The 16,812-nt window shown below is 51.5% G+C and overlaps 11 protein-coding genes across 11 annotated transcripts; 6 read left to right on the forward strand and 5 right to left on the reverse strand.

Annotated features, from left to right (window-relative positions):
• Position 1: 1 nt before the first annotated feature.
• Positions 2–968, reverse strand: BZA70DRAFT_277832 (uncharacterized protein). Its single transcript, XM_064912509.1, has one exon. It carries the CDS (start codon positions 878–880, stop codon positions 149–151), a length of 732 nt encoding a protein of 243 aa, XP_064768348.1. The 5' UTR covers positions 881–968; the 3' UTR covers positions 2–148.
• Positions 969–1,379: 411 nt separating this feature from the next.
• Positions 1,380–2,372, forward strand: BZA70DRAFT_227961 (uncharacterized protein; the record flags this gene model as incomplete). Its single annotated transcript, XM_064910226.1, has 5 exons — positions 1,380–1,405; positions 1,486–1,632; positions 1,707–1,818; positions 1,873–2,087; positions 2,159–2,372. Coding segments are annotated over 5 exons (714 nt in total), but the record flags the coding sequence as incomplete, so codon positions are not given.
• Positions 2,373–2,433: 61 nt separating this feature from the next.
• BZA70DRAFT_152724 (mitochondrial carrier domain-containing protein) lies at positions 2,434–4,448 on the reverse strand. The gene is made up of 2 exons (XM_064909719.1): positions 3,469–4,448; positions 2,434–3,411 (listed from the first exon to the last, which is right to left on the reverse strand). Exons 1-2 carry the CDS (start codon positions 4,193–4,195, stop codon positions 2,705–2,707), a joined length of 1,434 nt encoding a protein of 477 aa, XP_064768350.1. The 5' UTR covers positions 4,196–4,448; the 3' UTR covers positions 2,434–2,704.
• Positions 4,436–5,600, forward strand: BZA70DRAFT_277837 (Rrp15p-domain-containing protein). Its single transcript, XM_064912510.1, has 3 exons — positions 4,436–4,754; positions 4,828–5,097; positions 5,165–5,600. Exons 1-3 carry the CDS (start codon positions 4,571–4,573, stop codon positions 5,542–5,544), a joined length of 834 nt encoding a protein of 277 aa, XP_064768351.1. The 5' UTR covers positions 4,436–4,570; the 3' UTR covers positions 5,545–5,600.
• BZA70DRAFT_277839 (2Fe-2S ferredoxin-type domain-containing protein) lies at positions 5,601–6,724 on the reverse strand. Its single transcript, XM_064912511.1, has 4 exons — positions 6,403–6,724; positions 6,233–6,339; positions 6,015–6,144; positions 5,601–5,954 (listed from the first exon to the last, which is right to left on the reverse strand). The coding sequence occupies exons 1-4, from the start codon at positions 6,618–6,620 to the stop codon at positions 5,846–5,848; spliced, it is 564 nt and encodes a 187-aa protein (XP_064768352.1). The 5' UTR covers positions 6,621–6,724; the 3' UTR covers positions 5,601–5,845.
• Position 6,725: 1 nt separating this feature from the next.
• On the forward strand, positions 6,726–7,675 carry BZA70DRAFT_247611 (thymidylate kinase Tmp1). The gene is made up of 2 exons (XM_064910655.1): positions 6,726–7,041; positions 7,096–7,675. The coding sequence occupies exons 1-2, from the start codon at positions 6,891–6,893 to the stop codon at positions 7,617–7,619; spliced, it is 675 nt and encodes a 224-aa protein (XP_064768353.1). The 5' UTR covers positions 6,726–6,890; the 3' UTR covers positions 7,620–7,675.
• On the reverse strand, positions 7,674–10,048 carry BZA70DRAFT_310520 (rRNA processing/ribosome biogenesis-domain-containing protein; the record flags this gene model as incomplete). The annotated part of the gene is made up of 3 exons (XM_064914924.1): positions 9,686–10,048; positions 8,781–9,631; positions 7,674–8,730 (listed from the first exon to the last, which is right to left on the reverse strand). The coding sequence occupies exons 1-3, from the start codon at positions 9,995–9,997 to the stop codon at positions 7,674–7,676; spliced, it is 2,220 nt and encodes a 739-aa protein (XP_064768354.1). The 5' UTR covers positions 9,998–10,048.
• BZA70DRAFT_277844 (uncharacterized protein) lies at positions 10,049–11,715 on the forward strand. The gene is made up of 4 exons (XM_064912512.1): positions 10,049–10,288; positions 10,356–10,404; positions 10,470–11,246; positions 11,305–11,715. The coding sequence occupies exons 1-4, from the start codon at positions 10,269–10,271 to the stop codon at positions 11,518–11,520; spliced, it is 1,062 nt and encodes a 353-aa protein (XP_064768355.1). The 5' UTR covers positions 10,049–10,268; the 3' UTR covers positions 11,521–11,715.
• On the forward strand, positions 11,716–12,419 carry BZA70DRAFT_277846 (uncharacterized protein). The gene is made up of 3 exons (XM_064912513.1): positions 11,716–11,920; positions 11,989–12,016; positions 12,074–12,419. Exons 1-3 carry the CDS (start codon positions 11,854–11,856, stop codon positions 12,363–12,365), a joined length of 387 nt encoding a protein of 128 aa, XP_064768356.1. The 5' UTR covers positions 11,716–11,853; the 3' UTR covers positions 12,366–12,419.
• Positions 12,420–13,361, reverse strand: BZA70DRAFT_277847 (uncharacterized protein). Its single transcript, XM_064912514.1, has one exon. It carries the CDS (start codon positions 13,259–13,261, stop codon positions 12,470–12,472), a length of 792 nt encoding a protein of 263 aa, XP_064768357.1. The 5' UTR covers positions 13,262–13,361; the 3' UTR covers positions 12,420–12,469.
• BZA70DRAFT_306696 (vacuolar protein 14 C-terminal Fig4p binding-domain-containing protein) lies at positions 13,362–16,790 on the forward strand. The gene is made up of 3 exons (XM_064914811.1): positions 13,362–13,497; positions 13,566–16,043; positions 16,100–16,790. The coding sequence occupies exons 1-3, from the start codon at positions 13,494–13,496 to the stop codon at positions 16,702–16,704; spliced, it is 3,087 nt and encodes a 1,028-aa protein (XP_064768358.1). The 5' UTR covers positions 13,362–13,493; the 3' UTR covers positions 16,705–16,790.
• The last annotated feature ends 22 nt before the right edge of the window (positions 16,791–16,812 follow it).

Below are 16,812 nucleotides of genomic sequence, written 5' to 3' on the forward strand. Positions count from 1 at the left end.
AGGACGAAAACATAGACTAATGTGAATTGAATTAATAGAAATAACTTGCTATGATACAGTAATTATCCTGCCCAGAGATCCATAACGCCCGTCAACTGAATGAGAAAATGATACAAAATAAACAACAAATGCAACGGATGCAACGGCCTTACATAAACAACACGATAAACAGCAAAATAAACAACACGATGGTCAACATCAATATGCAGCAATTCGACGCCCGCTCCTCGTTCTTTTTCAGGATATACTTGACTCTGTTCATCGCCAGATCGATCTTGCCCTGCGTACGATCTACCCGTTGATCCAGATCTTGCAGTAACTCGACGTGCTCCTCGAGCTCGTTACCCATCACCGCCGCCTGATCCCGTAGATTCTGCACCGTGTTCATGACCGAGTCTAACTGCTGGTCTTGATCCGCAATCAGCAGCGCCTGCTGCTCCCGCTCCATCTCGACGTCGTAGTCTGACCTTGGCGTCTGTCGCCCGCTACTCCCGCCATATCTATCTTCCATCTGCACCGCCGTAAAATCCTGCCGCGGCTTTCGCCCTCGAGTCGCTGCCTCGATCTGGTTCCTGATCCGCGCAACTTCCTCTTCGCGCGCGGCAACGAACCGACTCCGATCCTCGACCTGCTCGAGCGTGAGGCCGAATTGCTCCGGTGATTTCTCCACCGCGTCCACTGACTCGCGCAGATCCTGCAGCGACAGATCGATCTCATCCAGCGTCGACGCGAGCTGCTCGAGCGTCGGCGTGGCTGGCGTGGGACCTGCGCTTGGGGATGGGGAGGTTAAGGAAGTGACGTAGGCTTGCGATTGGGGGCGGAGGACGGTGAGCTGCTGGTCCACTTCGCGCGCGATGTCATCGTACGGGTCTGAGTACATCTTCTCCTGTTTTTCCTCTTTTTGCAAATGTTGAATATGTTACTGAATGAATTGTAAAGCAGTCGAGAATCAGAATGTAAAGTGGCGGAGCGACAGCCAGCTTCGAGCATGACTTTTGCTGGGTTCAAATCCGCGGTTCTAAACCAGCATAGTCGAACTGGTTCCAAACCCACCCCCAGCGAGCGCGCCAAAGAAACCAGAATCGTCGACCGATCAACTCCAGCAGTTCAATCGTCAATCAACAATCATCTTTCCGCGATAGAAAAAGACGCAGAAGAGACACATTTCTTTTGATTTCTGTGCTGTTGTGTTTGCTGTTGAAGGTTTGTTGTTTATTGTTGTTGTTTGTCGGTCGGATTGCTGGCTGATGAGTGAATCTGTACTGACCGCCGTGATTCCAGCTCGTTCAGCTTAATCGACTCTGTCTTTACCGTCATCGTCGGATCTACTCATATTTCAACGCGTATTAAAGCTATCTGCTTTTGCTACAGATTTCAAGATGGTTTTGGAAGCTACCATGATAATGTACGTATCCTTGATCACCACTCTAGCAGAACACAGCAACAACACGGCACAATGACACCCAGCTAACATGATCCTCTCAGAATCGACAACTCCGAGTACATGCGGAACGGAGACTTCACGCCATCACGGTATGAAGCGCAGTCGGATGCTGTCAACCTGATCTTCTCCGCAAAGACACAATCGAATCCCGAGAGCGCGGTCGGGTTGATGACCATGGCGGGCAGAGCGTAAGCATGATGATTCGCTTCGTTTACGATAGCTGCAAGTGCTAGATGATACTGACTGGAGATGTATGGATTAGACCAGAGGTGCTTGTCACTTTAACGACAGATTTCGGAAAAGTACTGTCGTCGATGACACGGACTAAAGTCCATTCGTCCGCCCATCTTACTACCGCCATACAAGTCGCAGCCGTACGTCCTCTATCCTATTTTCCCATCTTGAGCCGATGCTAACCTGCTCTACAGCTCGCTCTAAAGCACCGTCAAAACAAAGCACAGCGCCAGCGAGTGATTGTCTTTGTGGGCAGTCCCGTGACCGAGGACGAGAAGGACCTGATCAAGCTCGCAAAGAAGATGAAGAAGAACAACATAGCCGTTGACTTTATCAACTTTGGCGAGGACGCCGAGAATGTCGACAAGCTCGAGAAGTTTATCGCAAACGTCAAGTCTGGGGAGAACAGGTGAGCTTACAAATGTCCAATTCTACTACGATGATTCGGTTCTGCGGGCTAACTTTGGACTTGTTTTGTAGTCATCTTGTGAACATCCCACCAGGCCCGCACCTCCTTTCGGACGTGATTGTGACCTCTCAAATCCTGACCGACGAAGACGGCATCCCGCAGGTCTCCGTCGGCGGCGGTGCTTCGGGCGGCGACTCGTTCGAGTTCGGCGTCGATCCCAACCTCGATCCCGAGCTCGCGCTCGCGCTGCGCATGTCGCTTGAAGAAGAGCGCGCGCGGCAGGAGCGCGAGAATAAGGAGAAGGCGGCAACCGCGGCGGCGGGGGGAACCGAGACTATTCCTGAGGAACCGGCCGCGGAGGCGAGTGCGAGTGCGGGCGGAGAGGAGGAGGCGAAGCCGGCGGATAAGAGCGAGGATAAGATGGACACTGACTAGAAGGATTTGTATAGTACTTCGCTACGACGTTAGTATAGGCCTAAGAATGAAACAGTAAGAGATATTAGGATGTGTAGTTGAGATTAGAAATCAGCAGACTTGCTGCATAACCATTACATAAAAGAAAAGCAAAACACCAGAAAATCTGCCACTAAATACATGATTCAAAACTTGTCGAATAATTAAAATCGCTCTTCCCGACCGGCGTAGTCTGACCGTGATCTGATCCGATTAATCCCCCACGTCCCCAAAATACTCAACATTCCCACGCGCCAGCCCCTCCACAGACCATCGAGTCCCGTTTCGCCGTTATCCTCGTTTGTGAGGATATTCCACATCGTGCCCAGAACACCTTCGTACTCTCCTATGTCGACGATTGCTTTCTTCACGCCAACGTAGGCGAGCTGGCCGCGGCGCAGGACGGTTTCGAGCGGGAGTCTGACGAAGAGCTCTGCGGTGGCGGAGAGGAAGGAGAAGAGGCTGAAGGCGACGGGGGAGCCGTATTGCTCGATGCCCCATCTGCTGCGGAGGAAGTAGGGCGTTCCGCGACGGATGAGCTTGGGTACGGCGGCGAGGAGGGCGGTCGGAAGGAGGAGATGCTGGGGACATGTGAGCGAGGGGAGACACTGGAGAGAGGTGACGACAGAGCGCGGCTGCGCGTCGGGAGGGGTGAGGATCAGTTTTGTGCGGACGATGTCGAGAGGGGAGAGGAGGAGGGCGGTGACTGTCGTTGCGGTGACGGAGGCAAAGAGGGCGACGAGCGGGTGCGTGCTGTCGATGACGTCGATAATGGAGGGGTCTGAGATCCCGATGATGGCGGAGAAGAAGGCCGACATCCACGATTCAATGGTGTTGAATGCCAGATTCTGCACGAACGTCACATTGGATCCTGTAGAAATCAAAAATCAGCTATTGGCTCATATAAAATTAGAGCAACTCAACTCACCCTTCCAAATTCCCCATGGTCCATCTTTAGTCCATAAGGCGCCCATGGCACCCGTTATGTGCGGAGAGTGCGCGGTGATCTGATGTAGCTCCGGTATCGGCATCGATGTTTTCCGCAACCTCGCCGACGCTCTCTTTCGACTGCCTGTACTGTTGATCGACTCGTCCGATGATGCAGACGAGGTTACGCTATTTGCGCGGTTGTGTTGGTGGCGGGGTTTCGATGCCGACGGACCTTTGACGTCTCCCGGCGTGGAGAAGTAGTCAACTTCGTCTTCGTCCTGGTCGTCAATGTCGATCTCGAACGTGTCGATGTCGTCTATCCGTCCCCGCGGACCTCGTTTACTGCTCGTTGGTTTCTTGGCCGTCGTAGACGACGATCCTGGTGCGCGGACGTACTTGCCGCACTGCAGCACCATCTTCGCGACCTCGAACGGCTGTACGAGAAAGGTCGACGAGTACCTCATAAGCACGGCGCCTGTCACGCTGCGCACGACTTCGGTCGTGTTGGGAAACTCGAGGTAGTCTGCATAGTCGAGATCCGCGAGGAGCGCGTCGGCGCGGGTCGACGAGCTGTAGGACCCGTTCGCGAGGCCGCTGCCGCCGCCGTGCTTGGAGATGGCAAAGTCGGGCACCCCGTTGTGGAAAACGAGTTCTGGGCGGTGGTAGTATGGTCTGAGAGAGTCTGACCGCGAGAAAGGCGCGGAGGGGGGATCTGAGGAGGACATTGTGGTTTGACGATGAGCTGATGTTTGCCGTTGGATGACTTTGAATCCGGAAGAGTTATTTCACTCAAACGTAGCTGTGGAAACAATACAGACGGTGAATATCAGTGTCGCCAACCAAGATCTAGCGCCGTAAACAAACAAAACAGCCAGACGCGAGAACAAAGCGGCGATCAAAAAGGATCAAGAAACGGTTTGCTGCTGGCTGATGAAGGAAGGCTGAAGAGCGAGAAGCGAGGTTTGGGATGATGACGTGATTGCTGACTCATCCATCGAAGAAAGAAAAAAAATATTCAAAACTCCCAACGGGATCCTGATCAGAGTATTTTCAGGTTCGGTTTGAAGAAAAAGTGCTTAGAACGAAGTGAATAATAGAGAATGGCAGGAACAAAGCTGAAAAACGGAGATTCGAGAAAACGAAAGATGACGGAGAAGAAGGGAGGTGTGAGGGAGGAGGAGAAGCCAAAGGGATCAGTCAGGCTGGCGGCGCTGAAACGGAAGTCGACGAAGAGCGCGGTGAAGAACAAGAAGCGCAAAGTTGTTTCTGAGAGTGAAGAATCTGGTTAGTAAATGGTGCTTTATGTGTGATTCTAGTGGTAGTATATACTAACAGGCTATCTGTTTGGGTGCAGAAGAGGCTGAGATGCCAGAGGTAGACTCAGAACAGGACTCGAACGATGAGTTCGAAGTCGACGATGTGTCGAGCGACGGGGCCGAAATCAGCGAAAGTGAACTCAAGAGCACAGCTAATGATGCAGACGAATCTGAGGATGATGATGGAGCGGATAATGAGGATGAGGGCGACGAGAACAGTGACGCAGACAGCGAGTCTGGGGACGATGATTCAGATGGCGATGAAGAGATTGAACATATCAATGCTGCCGCTCATGAAAAGCAACCCAAGAGTACGTCTTTTTACTTCTACTGATACATCTAATATTGAACTGTGCTAATGATACCTCTACCTTCTAGAGAAGAAAAACCTCGACCCGGCCGCGTTCTCGACCGCCATGACTGCGATTCTCGGCTCCCATCTGAAAGCCCACGATCGTTCGGACCCCGTTCTCGTGCGCTCCAAGAAGGCCGCGAAGGAGATCGAAGACGCAAAACTAGAAGCGAAAGCCAAGCGTGCGCTGCGAATGGAAAAAAAGGGATTGCTGGATAAAGAGCGCGTGAAGGACGTGATTAGCGGGCTTAGAGAAGGGGAGGCTACTGATCCGGACGCGGTACAGAAGAATACGGAGCGCGAGAAGAAGTTGAAGAAGACGGCGAAGAGGGGTGTTGTCAAGCTTTTCAACACTGTGATCGAGGCGCAGAAGAAGGCGATTGCGAATTTGGCGGTGCAGGCTTAGGTTGGGAATTTTGCTTTGAGGATTTATATAACTGTAATATACTAGACGATCTGAATTCTGCAATGTAGAGAACCTCCTCTGAATATATACAAAAAACCCGACTGGAATTACAACTGGTGTCGAAGCAGTCTGCAACTTGCTTCCGCACTCGTGTTATATGCTACATATTATGGATTCCGTTTCGCTCCAACCCACCTTCACCTCTTGTCACCAAGCACGAATCATCTCTACCAGGTCGCCCACACGCCACAAAGTCAAAAATGAGAAGACGAGATATTAAACATTTTTTCTAAAGTAGAGCTTATCGCTTTTCGAAATCGCGAGCCTGTAGGTTTCTGGTCATCTGGGGAAGCGCGACTCTCAGCCCGTCGAGCTCTTTTGTCATTGTAACTTGGCATCCAAGGCGTGATCTACAAGATCATTGTCAATTTGAGAGTTGCTAGATGCACAAAGAGAGTGGGGGGACTTACGTCTCAGTGAGACCGAAGGCCAGGTCGAGCATATCGTTCTCGTCATCATCTGGTTCGGGAATGAGGTCGTAGTATTCTGGGTCGACGATTACATGGCAAGTCGAGCACGCGCAAGAGCCACCGCAGGCGCCTGGTACCATCGTGTTAGCACCTGCAGACGAGAATCATATACATGTTCATATATATGTTCATTCAACGGAACATATTGTTGTACGTACCCTCCATGTCCAAGTCATACGCCTGGGCGATATCAAGAAGATTATCCCCGGCAGCAGCGTCTATAGCAACCTGCTCTCCTTCTCTTGTTATAAAAGTGACCCGGATCCTGCATTATATACACATTAGCACTGAAATTGCACCGAAAGAGTAATCCAGAAGAACGACATACTCCTCTCCCGGCGCAGGCGTGTGAACATGGCCGTGCCAACTTATCGCCGACGACGAAAACTGCCTTTGTAGCGGCACTGTGACCGCAGCTCTGCCGAACGAGCTGCTGCTGCTTCGCGCGATGCTCGTGAACTGTCTTGCTGACGAAGACGACACTGCGGTGAGCAATATCCGGCTCGCCGGTTGCCGCAATAAACTGACTCCAAATCTGCTAGCCATGATTTGCCGTATTCTTACTGCAGTCTAAACAAAAATGCGATGATAGTCCAAACAGCGCTCGAATTGCCTCCCAAAACAACAGAGCAGAGCAGACACCCGACGAATAATCGATTTACAAATGACTTTTACGAATATTTCGATGTTTTAAAATTTTAAGGTTTTTGGTTCCGCTGACAAATTCAAGTGGGTTTTGTGGTTGAAATTGGTCCGCACGCGTTGTTTGGTCTTTTGACGCGTGAAGCTGCTCGGAGCTGAGGTGCGGTGATAATAATGACTACTTCCTCGGAGACCAAGACAAGGGGACGTTTGATTCTGCTCGAAGGACTTGATCGGGCAGGAAAGACGACTCAGTGTCGGCTGCTGTGTGACTACCTCATATCTCTGAACGGGGCTGGATCATGTCGCGTCCAAAAAGTGCCTGGTATGTTCTCCAATATGCCTTCCATCTATGTTGTATTTTGCTAATTCTCAGAAGATCGAACGACGCAGATTGGACAGATGATCAACTCTTATCTGGCAAGCAATACAACCCTACCAGATCAGTCAATTCACCTCTTATTTTCCGCAAATAGATGGGAACTCCGGGAAAGTATCCTCAGCTCGTTGATGGCGGGTCAAACCGTGATCCTAGACAGATACGTGCCGTCGGGCGTCGCGTACTCATTAGCAAAGGGCGTCGACAGCATGTCGTTAGAATGGTGTACTGCTCCCGAGCGGGGCTTACCGCGTCCCGACCTGACGATCTTCCTCGACATTGATCCCGAGAACGCGAAGCTGCAGAGCACGAGGGCGGACTTTGGACAGGAGCGGTACGAGGTGACTGAGTTTCAGGAGAAAGTGAGAGAGTGTTTTAAAAAGGTCTTGGCAAAGGGTGCGCTGGATGTCGGCCCCGTGTTTACTATCGACGCGTGTAGGACTATCGAGCAAGTGACTGCAGATGTAGTTCGGGCGGTGGACTCGGTGGTTGTGAGCGGCAGCGAGGTCTCTACATTATTATAAATGCACATATATAGACGGCTGCATACTTTATTAATAGACTATCTTACAAGAGCACTACTCCTCGTCATCAGACGACAACTCAGTATTCAACTCTGGCATCTCGAAATCTTCATCCTCATCGCCCTCATCTTCCTCCTCAGCAACTGGAATCGTCCCCACAGTGGTCTTTGTGGTAGTCGCTGCGACCGGGGTAGATACTGCACCCTCGTCATCTGATCGTGGTCTCTTAGGAGAGCTATCGGCAGCGGCATCATCCTCCGCCGCCCGCTTCTGTGCACCCAGCTGCTGCGAGATTGGCAACGAGCTCGTCTGAGGTTCTTCAGAACTGGAAATATGCTCTTTTGGTACTGGAGCCGGGGCAGAACTTGTCTGCAGCACCTTATCACTTGAATCAGGAATGTGCTTGAGGATAGAAGACACAGAGGGCGCGGCAGAAGCAGAGGTAGTTGGCTCAGCTGTTTCTGCAGCAGATTGTGTCCCCGGCTTCACAACCAACTCCTCGAGCTTGACACGGCTCTCGTCGTCTTCGTCATCAGCCATCTCCTCATCCCCTGACTCTGCATCACTTCCTTCCTCCTTGACAGCTTGAGCTTTGAGCGACTTAAGCGCCTCCACTGATGCCGTCGCCTCAATCTCCTCCTTCCGCTTCGGCATAGGCGGGAAGCGCGGGTGAATCAGCGCCCCGAGAGCTTCGCTTTCGGGAATCTTCCGGGATACCATAGGTAGGATGCTCCATCTGATGTTATTACCAGGCTGCAGCACTGTCGCGAGAAGCAAACGTTCTTCCTCAGTAGCTGACGACGGAGTATTCAGCATCATCAGCGCAAACCGGTCAATTCGAGACCGCGTTGTGGCAGGTAATCCAGGCATAGCATTCACGACCGCATGCAGTAGTCTCAAAACTGGCAGTCGGAGCTCAGACGGTGGCTGTGTCACGAACGCGGACGGGTGGCTGAAGAAATCTGCAAGGGTCGAGGATTCGTTGATTGGCTCGAGACTGGTGAGAGCGAGCTCGATGATGTGGGTTAACTCTTGCGTAAAGTCGTCGGGCACGAAGCGCATCAGGGTTGTGAAGTTCGTGACAAATTCGAATATGGGGATCGCAAAGAGGCTGTTTATAGTTAGCAGAGGCGTAATGTGTGAATTTCAAAGACATCTTACCTGCTGGGCACTAGTTTTACCGATCGTAGGTGAGAAAACACCTTTTCCGTATATGGCAACATTGCCTGACCGACTGCATGCGCAGTAGTATTGAGAAGGTTATACGCATTCCCATGAACCACAGGAAGAACAGTCAAGATGAAATCCCGGTCCTGTCTCTCTGAAGTGTCTTTGAACTCGATCAAGTCAATTTCCATATCAAGCAGACGATCTGCCAGATCAATGATCTTTGAAAGCGGGACTTGTACTGGCCCCTTTGTTTCGGTGGTCAAGACGGTTTGTAGCAGACGGAAGAGCATCTCAAGACGCAAGACTCCCGTATAAGTGTCGCGGATGTCGACGGTCATTTCCCACCCTGAGGCAGACTCTGAGTACTTCGCATCCTGCTGTACTATTCCGAATGTTTGCGATATAGTCTTATGAGCCTCGTCCACGATCTTCAAAATTGAGATCTGCCACTCGCGAAGTTGGTCTTTGGGAGCGGTGAGATATATCGAGGCGTAGATGCTCCCGCACAGACTTTCGATCTGCAGATCAACAGGAGTCTGCGTCCATGCGCTCGAGTTGAGCGTCGGGTACACGATGTTGTTCATCACCTTACTCACAAACGGACGGAACGTGTTTGAGAAATTTCGAATGAGATCCAAAAATGCAGGTAAGGCAATAAGCAGCGCGCGCTTTGTGAGAATGTCGTGCTCGGGAGAGGCAAGCGATAGTAGCGCCGAGGCGTATGCTGGGATATGGGGGGTCGCGATCTCGCGGATCAGCGTGGGCTTGTCTTTTATCCGTGAAAGGATTTTGCGTATAGCTCCAACAACTGCTTCTAGAGTATCATATCCGTCCACTCGTTTCTAAATCATCACATGTTAGTACCCGCGTCGGAAAAGAAAACAAGAGCTGCTTACCTCCAAAATCGAGACGAGCAACTTCATCCAAGTCAGTCCATGGCTATTCATAGACTCCCACTCGACTCCAATAAGCGCGTTAACCAACTCCGCACCAGACCGCCTGACATCAGACTTTGACGACTGCAGCATAGCCGACAGTCGGACGCGGACGCGGTGCAGGATCTGAGGATCTGAGGAGCTGATGATGGCATGCGAACTAAGGCAGAGCGCGGCCGAGCCCAGGCGCGTGTGCAGCGTCGGCTCGGTCTCGGGCGCAAGAGTTGTGACCAAACATGTCCTCAACTGAGACGATAGTGCAGCGGCCGACATCTCTCTTCTTCTATTTCTCGGACTGTTGAAATAGACAGGAATCAGATATCTTCGTCCCTGTCCTCGATGCTTGCGATCAATTTTTATTTTTCCTGTGCGGCTCTTGAGATCACGTGGAAGGGGTAAAGTTGTTTATCGCCGGGTAACGTCCGTTCTGAGCGCTACGCGGGCGCGGGACGAGAACCGCGCAGTCGGCGAGAAAAAAAAATCGGAACCACAGCGCGAAGGAGACCGTCTTCAACCATCGAATTAGAGACTCAAAACCACGACCATGGCTCTTCCTGTTACTGTGTAGGTTGAATGTGGTTTATGTTGCTGTTAGTGAGGGATTGTGTGCTGACTTGTTTGCTGTGTTTAGGCTCCCCGAGCTTACGACCCCGGTCTACTCCGCCGTCCTCGATTCTGGAGTATGCACCGTGATTCTGTCTGCGACAACAAACAAGACGACTAACCAAGGCTCAAACGCATCTAGGTCCTTCTCAAGCTCACCAAGCACACCTCCGAGTCCTTCCCTTCCACCGTCTGCGGTCTTCTTCTCGGTCTCGACGCCGATTCAGTCCTGCAGCTCACGCACGCGTTCCCCTTCCCTGCCGACTCCTCCGCCAGCTCGAGCGATGACACCGCCAACCCGCGATCGAAGATCAACCTCAGATACCAGGCGGACATGATCCGGCTGCTCAAGGAGGTCAACATTGAAGTCAACCCGGTCGGATTCTACATCTCGTCTTACCTCGGCGGCTTCTTCACCCAGACCCTCGTCGACAGCCTCGTGAGCTTCCACGCCAGCAACCCCAACAGCATCGTTCTCGTCCATGATGTCACAAAATCCTCACAGGGAAGCTTATCGCTCAAGGCCTACCGTCTTTCAGAGCAGTTCCTGGCCGCCAACAAGGCCTCAGGCGGAAAGTTCTCGAGCGAAGCTGTCGTCAAGCACGAACTCACCTACCTTGATATCCTCGAGGAGCTGCCTCTCTCCATCAAAAACTCACATCTTGCCACTACCCTGCTACAGCACCTTGACTCTCCTGCCTTTGCGAAGAAGGACGACCCCAGCACTCTTCTCGCTTCCTCCACCATGGCTCCTAACTTTGATACCTTGGAGCTGTCGATCGATCCTTACTTGGAGAAGAACGTCGAGTTCTTGATCGACTCTGTCGATGACTACTATGCCGAGCAGGGCACATTCAACTACTTCCAGCGTCAGCTCTCGAGAGAACAGGCCAAGATCCAGCAGTGGGTCCAAAAGACTGTGAGTTGTCACTCTTAATTGTTCTCTGCAGGTATATCATTGCTAACAGTCGCTATAGAAAACCGAGAACGCCCTTCGGGAGCGCGCAGGTCTCCCCACAGTTTCCGAGGACGACTGGCAAAAGCAATTCAAGCTCCCGACCGAGCCCTCGCGTCTCGACAACCTGCTCATCTCTGCTCAGATCAACCAGTACTGCAACCAGATCGAGGAATACGGATCCGTGGTTTCGGCTAAGATGTTTGCGATCCAGAACGGTCTTGATATCAACAACTAAGCTGTGTGTTCTTAATTAGAGAGTAAAATGGCTATTTTGTCTTTTGTTATATGTCCTTGTCGTTGTCCATCTTGGTTCATCTCGTGTACTTGCAGTGCTTTACGTTTAAGGTCTGGTTTGTAGTTTAAGTTATAAAAGTTGATACTTTTCTCACGTTTATAAGCAATTTGTAATTGTCCAATGCATCATAACCGACAATTGAGGACATCTGTAGTGAATGCAGTGAAGACAGACTGTAAGGGGTCTGTACCTGTAATAGGCCTACGCTCCAGAAGAACTGAACCTTCAGAATAATATGGACGATACAGTTGCGTACCTGAACTATCTGAGCAAATGTCGCGGAAAGTATTTCTTCGCAACGTGCCTCTGCTGTTAGCTATTGGCGGAGGCGTGTATACAGGTATGTGCTTCGACTCAATTGCTTTGTGTGGGTTGAAGTGCTTGAAGCTGATGCGTTTGGAATCTTAGGTTACGAGGTGTTTGATCCGCTGTTCAGGTAAGACAGCGTGCTGCTAGTGGTTCCTTCTAATTGACGGTTGACATATTGGCATAGAGAAGAGCGTGATCGACTCATTCGTGAAGGCGTGCTGGTCCTACCGGAAGAAGTCGGCAAGCAACCCGAGGGCACCACCGTTACCGGAGATGTGCCTCTCTCAGACTTTTCCGGAATACCCCCGGACGCGATCCAGATCAACCCGTTTGAGCCTTTACTGCACGAGGCTGCGCCTGCAAAGTCTTACTGGCACTATCTTAGGCATCCAACCGAGTTGCTGGGGTCGAAACCGCTGAGCGCGGCTGATGTTGAGCATATGAAGATCACGACTACGGCGTCAAAGGAGAAGTGATGGGGATTTCGATGATATGGGATGATTATATAGCCTAGTGAACGGAGTTGAAGTAGTCTTAGTATGGACTTGTACATAATATACATTATATGAAAAAGAAAGAATCATTGTCTCGTACGCTGCTCACGACGTCTGTCGACAGACGACGAGCGGGATGAACGAGATGACGAGTGCCTAGGTGAACTCCGGTGCTCTTTTTCTCTCCGAGAACTCTCACCGTCCTCTTCACTCCGCCTTTCCTTCTCATATTTATGAGCGCGATCGAGCTTTCGTCCATGATGAGGACACAGCCAGCATGCCACCATTATTGATTTCGTCTCGAGCTTTCCGCGCTCGTCAGGTTCAGAATACCTAAACACCACCTGCCTTTTCTCAAGTAAAACCCGATGGCGCCCACTGTCTTCTCTAAATCTTGGAACGCTATCAGAATTAGGCTTGTAGCTCTTGTCGCGCATACGGCAACCAACTTCCGCACAGATACCTCGCTCGCCGCCTATATTTTCCTCATATTCAGCAAGCGTTCGCCATCGAAGGCCAATCTTGCCACTTCGGTACCGTGATAGATCTATGATTGGGAAATCTTTGACCAAACGCGAGGCAAACTTCTTCGCAATCTCACGGCCGTACTCGGCGGCCTTTGCTTCCCGATCGCGAATATCGATCTGCGCTACAACGAGCTCAGATGACGAGCCGGCCTGGCTCGTGCCTGTCGGTGCTTTATTTCCTGGTACTTCGTCTTCGTCCCATAAGAGTCGGTGAGATCGTTCGAGGAGATCGCGTTCGGTGACGACAGGGAGACTGCGAATGGCTTCGACGGCGTTATGTAAGTTGTCTCTCCGGATGACTTGGCGCGATGAGCTGCTTCTCGAGCCGTCGTTTCGAGTAGAGGAGCTCATTCTTAGTGTAATAGCGCATATTCACCGGATCAAAACAGCGTCTGTGGTTGATTTATCATAATGCGTTGACTATTCGTGAACATCGCGTCGAGGCGAGTGAGCCCGAACCCTGAACTGGCGCGATTATCCAGTGAGTCAACCAGCCACGGAGATCAACAGCACCAGAAGCATCACCGACCCGATCTACAAGGCCTGACATCGCTGGTCTGGCTGTTCAGCCTATTTGTTTGCAATGAGTGAGTTCTATTTAATCTAGTGTCTATTGTTGTGTAGTTACCTGTGTTGTTGACACTCTTCGACGCAGATAAGGAGATCCAGCGCGGTCTGAACGACAGACTCTACGAGAAGCGCAAAGCCGCTGCTCTCGAGCTCGAGAAAACAATCCGGCAATGCGTTGAAGAGAACGACGAGGCAAAGATCAGATCAATTGTCGATCAACTGTGCCACGACTTTGCCTATGCCGTGCACCAGCCGAACGCGCGCAACGGCGGCTTGATCGGCCTCGCCGCGTCGGCTATCGCCCTCGGTCCGCACGTCGCGCAGTATCTCGAAGATATCATTCCGCCCGTGCTGGCCTGTTTTGGAGATCAAGACGCGCGGGTGCGGTACTACGCTTGCGAGAGTATGTACAATATCGCAAAAGTCGCAAAGGGCGAGATCTTGCTGTACTTCAACGAGATCTTTGATGCCCTCTGTCGTCTGGCGGCCGATTCAGAGTTGACTGTGAAAAACGGAGCTGATCTGCTTGATCGGCTGATTAAAGATATCGTGGCGGAGAAAGCGGCGACTTATGTCTCGGTCATCAACACTACGCCTGAACCGCTCCCACCAGATCCGGCGGCGGAGCAGAGTGACCCTTACAAACCGGTTCTCGCACACGAGCCTGTTCAGGATCCTACCCAGGAACCTGCATTCCAGCTCTCGCGCTTCATCCCTCTACTCACCGATCGCATATACGTTATAAATCCGTTTACCAGAATGTTTCTGGTTTCATGGATTACTTTACTAGACTCTATCCCTGATCTGGAGCTAGTTTCGTATCTTCCAGAGATCATTGGCGGTCTCTTAAACTTCTTGAGCGACACAAATATCGATGTCCGGGTCGCGACGCAAGGCGCGCTCGACAACTTTTTGAGCGAGATCAAGCGGATCACTGAGCTGAAGCGGACTGTTGCAGAGGTCAAGGCGCAGAATGCGGCAAAAGAAGCGCACGAAGCGACAACTTCTTCATCAGCTTCTGCTAATGTCGGCAAGCCGGACGCGTCAAAGCCTGCGGATGCGGCAGACAAGGGAAAGGATGGCGAGGAATCAGGCGATGATGAGCAGTTTGTCACTGCTGATGGAGCACCAGTTGGCTCCGGATCGGAGAATGGAAAGGCTGGAGAATTGTTAGATGTGGATGAGGAGTATTTGGATGAGGAAGAAGGTTCAGGAGCCAATTTTAACTTGGCGTCGGCGATCGCGGAGGGTGTGTATCTTCCTGGCCAAGATGTCAAGGTTGATTACGCCAAAGTGATTGAGATCCTGCTCTCGTACCTCGACTCTACAGAGCAGGAGATTCAGCTGACTGTGCTGAAGTGGATCGAGAGCTTTTTCGAGATCTGCCCGGATGATCTTTTGCCGTTCGTTCCTCGCTTTTTGTCGGTACTGTTGCCGACGATGGCACACGATAATGAGCAGCTTCGCAAGTCTGCAGAGACTGTGAATAACGAGCTGATGCAGCTCATCATGTCTCTTCCTGACACGGTAGCGGATAATGAAAAGAGACGGCACGACGGTGATGATCAATCTCTGCCTCCGACTCCCGGTTTACCGCATAGACAGGGCTTCGGCGGGTCTCCTGCCACGGCCCGGAGTCTATCACCTCAGCCGCCTGTTGGTGGACGATCGCTTTCGCGGGAGAGAGTTGTCAGAGACCGGGACGAGGAGAGCCTGATGAGCAAGCTTTCGCTGACGGCTAGCAGCAGCCGGTCGCAGCCAGCGTCGGCTTTGACTTCGCCGACAATGGTCGCAACCGAGGAGCCAGACGCTGCTTCCGCAAGTAACGGCAAAGCCGACGACTCTACTAACCTAGAGCTGTTGATTGATTATCCAGCTACGGTGAACGCACTGACTCTGCACTTCCTCAACGAGAGAGAGGAGACTAGAGTTGCGGCTCTAGATTGGCTTATAATGTTGCATCGGAAAGCGTCTCGGAAGATTCTGGCAATCAACGACGGGACTTTCCCAGCACTTTTGAAGACGCTTTCGGATTCTAGTGATGCAGTGGTTACCAAAGACCTTCAACTACTCGCGCAGATCTCTTACAACTCCGAGGACGATTATTTTGCGTCGTTCATGCTGAATTTGCTGTCGCTGTTTAGCACTGACAGAAAGCTGCTCGAGACACGAGGAAACCTCATCATCCGTCAACTCTGCGTCAGCCTCAACCCCGAGCGGATTTACCGCACGCTGGCTGAGATTCTTGAGAAAGAAGACGACGTCGAGTTTGCAAGCATCATGATCCAGAACCTGAACAATAATCTCATAACCGCTCCCGAGCTGCAGGGTTTACGGAGACGGCTACGGAACCTGGACACGAAAGAAGGGACGAATTTCTTTGTTTCGTTGTTCAGATCGTGGTGTCACAACGCGGTCGCTACGTTTGCGCTTTGTTTGCTGGCGCAGGCTTATGAGCAGGCGTTTCATTTGCTGCAGATATTTGCGGATTTGGAGATTACGGTCACGTTGCTGATTCAGGTTGATAAACTGATTCAGCTGCTTGAGTCGCCTGTATTCACTTGTAAGCTCAACTATCTTTTTGGAGTCTCGTTGGTGTACTCAAGCTAACTCTTATAGATCTTCGATTGCAACTTCTGGAGCCTGAAAAGTATCCTTATCTATATAGATGTCTGTATGGCTTACTGATGCTGCTCCCGCAGTCTTCCGCATTTGCCACGCTCCGCAACAGACTCAACTCTGTCAGCGCTATCGGATACCTGCACATTGTTCCTCCCGCGCTGATGTCCTCCGGCGGAGGCGCTACCTCTGCGACATCAGGAAAACAGCCTGTTTTTAACCGCTTCAAGGGCCGGATTGATGAAGCCCGCTGGAACGATCTGTTGGATAAATTTCGCACAGTGCAAACTAAACACGAACGACTTCGGCGACAGGTGCAGGGTGCGGGTCCTGCTAACGGGCTTGGAATGACTGGTATCGACTTTCCTACCGAGAACGCACGTCACGGATCTTCACTGAACCAGGGCAACTCTGCGCCGGAGCCGCCTCAGCAGCAGCCGCTCCACCATCATAGAACCGCTCTGTCGTTCATGTCGGGCGCGAAAGGGTTCGGATATAACGCTGGAGGGAGTTCAGGGTACAGCAGCAAGGGGCCGTCGTCGGTGCAGTCGGCCTCTAGTCTACGCGAGTCGTCGCGGATTTTCAAGTCGAACAAGAAGCTGTAGATTGGGCGGTAATGTTGTGGTGTATGTGTATTTAAAGATATGATATCGGCGCATGATGAATAATAAATGTTTCTGATAAATCGGAGTTTGACCTAACCCAAAGCCCTG

Source organism: Myxozyma melibiosi, assembly GCF_037950935.1.
Source record: "Myxozyma melibiosi strain Phaff 52-87 chromosome Unknown BZA70scaffold_5, whole genome shotgun sequence".
NCBI lineage: Eukaryota > Fungi > Ascomycota > Lipomycetes > Lipomycetales > Lipomycetaceae > Myxozyma > Myxozyma melibiosi.

Excerpts from the sequence above, each read along its gene's own strand:
- BZA70DRAFT_277837 (XM_064912510.1), top strand. The coding sequence starts at position 4,571 with ATGGCAGGAACAAAGCTGAAAAACGGAGATTCGAGAAAACGAAAGATG. Across the intron at positions 4,755-4,827 it reads TTCTGAGAGTGAAGAATCTG|AGGCTGAGATGCCAGAGGTA; the intron begins GTTAGTAAATGG and ends TGGGTGCAGAAG. Across the intron at positions 5,098-5,164 it reads TCATGAAAAGCAACCCAAGA|AGAAGAAAAACCTCGACCCG; the intron begins GTACGTCTTTTT and ends TCTACCTTCTAG.
- BZA70DRAFT_277839 (XM_064912511.1), bottom strand. The coding sequence starts at position 6,620 with ATGGCTAGCAGATTTGGAGTCAGTTTATTGCGGCAACCGGCGAGCCGG. Across the intron at positions 6,340-6,402 it reads ACGCCTGCGCCGGGAGAGGA|GATCCGGGTCACTTTTATAA; the intron begins GTATGTCGTTCT and ends TATATAATGCAG. Across the intron at positions 6,145-6,232 it reads GTATGACTTGGACATGGAGG|GCGCCTGCGGTGGCTCTTGC; the intron begins GTACGTACAACA and ends CGATGGTACCAG.
- BZA70DRAFT_247611 (XM_064910655.1), top strand. The coding sequence starts at position 6,891 with ATGACTACTTCCTCGGAGACCAAGACAAGGGGACGTTTGATTCTGCTC. Across the intron at positions 7,042-7,095 it reads TCGCGTCCAAAAAGTGCCTG|ATCGAACGACGCAGATTGGA; the intron begins GTATGTTCTCCA and ends AATTCTCAGAAG.
- BZA70DRAFT_277844 (XM_064912512.1), top strand. The coding sequence starts at position 10,269 with ATGGCTCTTCCTGTTACTGT. Across the intron at positions 10,289-10,355 it reads ATGGCTCTTCCTGTTACTGT|GCTCCCCGAGCTTACGACCC; the intron begins GTAGGTTGAATG and ends TGCTGTGTTTAG. Across the intron at positions 11,247-11,304 it reads AGCAGTGGGTCCAAAAGACT|AAAACCGAGAACGCCCTTCG; the intron begins GTGAGTTGTCAC and ends CAGTCGCTATAG.
- BZA70DRAFT_306696 (XM_064914811.1), top strand. Across the intron at positions 16,044-16,099 it reads TGAGTCGCCTGTATTCACTT|ATCTTCGATTGCAACTTCTG; the intron begins GTAAGCTCAACT and ends TAACTCTTATAG.
- BZA70DRAFT_277832 (XM_064912509.1), bottom strand. The coding sequence starts at position 880 with ATGTACTCAGACCCGTACGATGACATCGCGCGCGAAGTGGACCAGCAG.
- BZA70DRAFT_277846 (XM_064912513.1), top strand. The coding sequence starts at position 11,854 with ATGTCGCGGAAAGTATTTCTTCGCAACGTGCCTCTGCTGTTAGCTATT. Across the intron at positions 11,921-11,988 it reads TGGCGGAGGCGTGTATACAG|GTTACGAGGTGTTTGATCCG; the intron begins GTATGTGCTTCG and ends TTGGAATCTTAG. Across the intron at positions 12,017-12,073 it reads GTGTTTGATCCGCTGTTCAG|AGAAGAGCGTGATCGACTCA; the intron begins GTAAGACAGCGT and ends ATATTGGCATAG.
- BZA70DRAFT_277847 (XM_064912514.1), bottom strand. The coding sequence starts at position 13,261 with ATGAGCTCCTCTACTCGAAACGACGGCTCGAGAAGCAGCTCATCGCGC.
- BZA70DRAFT_152724 (XM_064909719.1), bottom strand. The coding sequence starts at position 4,195 with ATGTCCTCCTCAGATCCCCCCTCCGCGCCTTTCTCGCGGTCAGACTCT. Across the intron at positions 3,412-3,468 it reads ACCATGGGGAATTTGGAAGG|GATCCAATGTGACGTTCGTG; the intron begins GTGAGTTGAGTT and ends TGATTTCTACAG.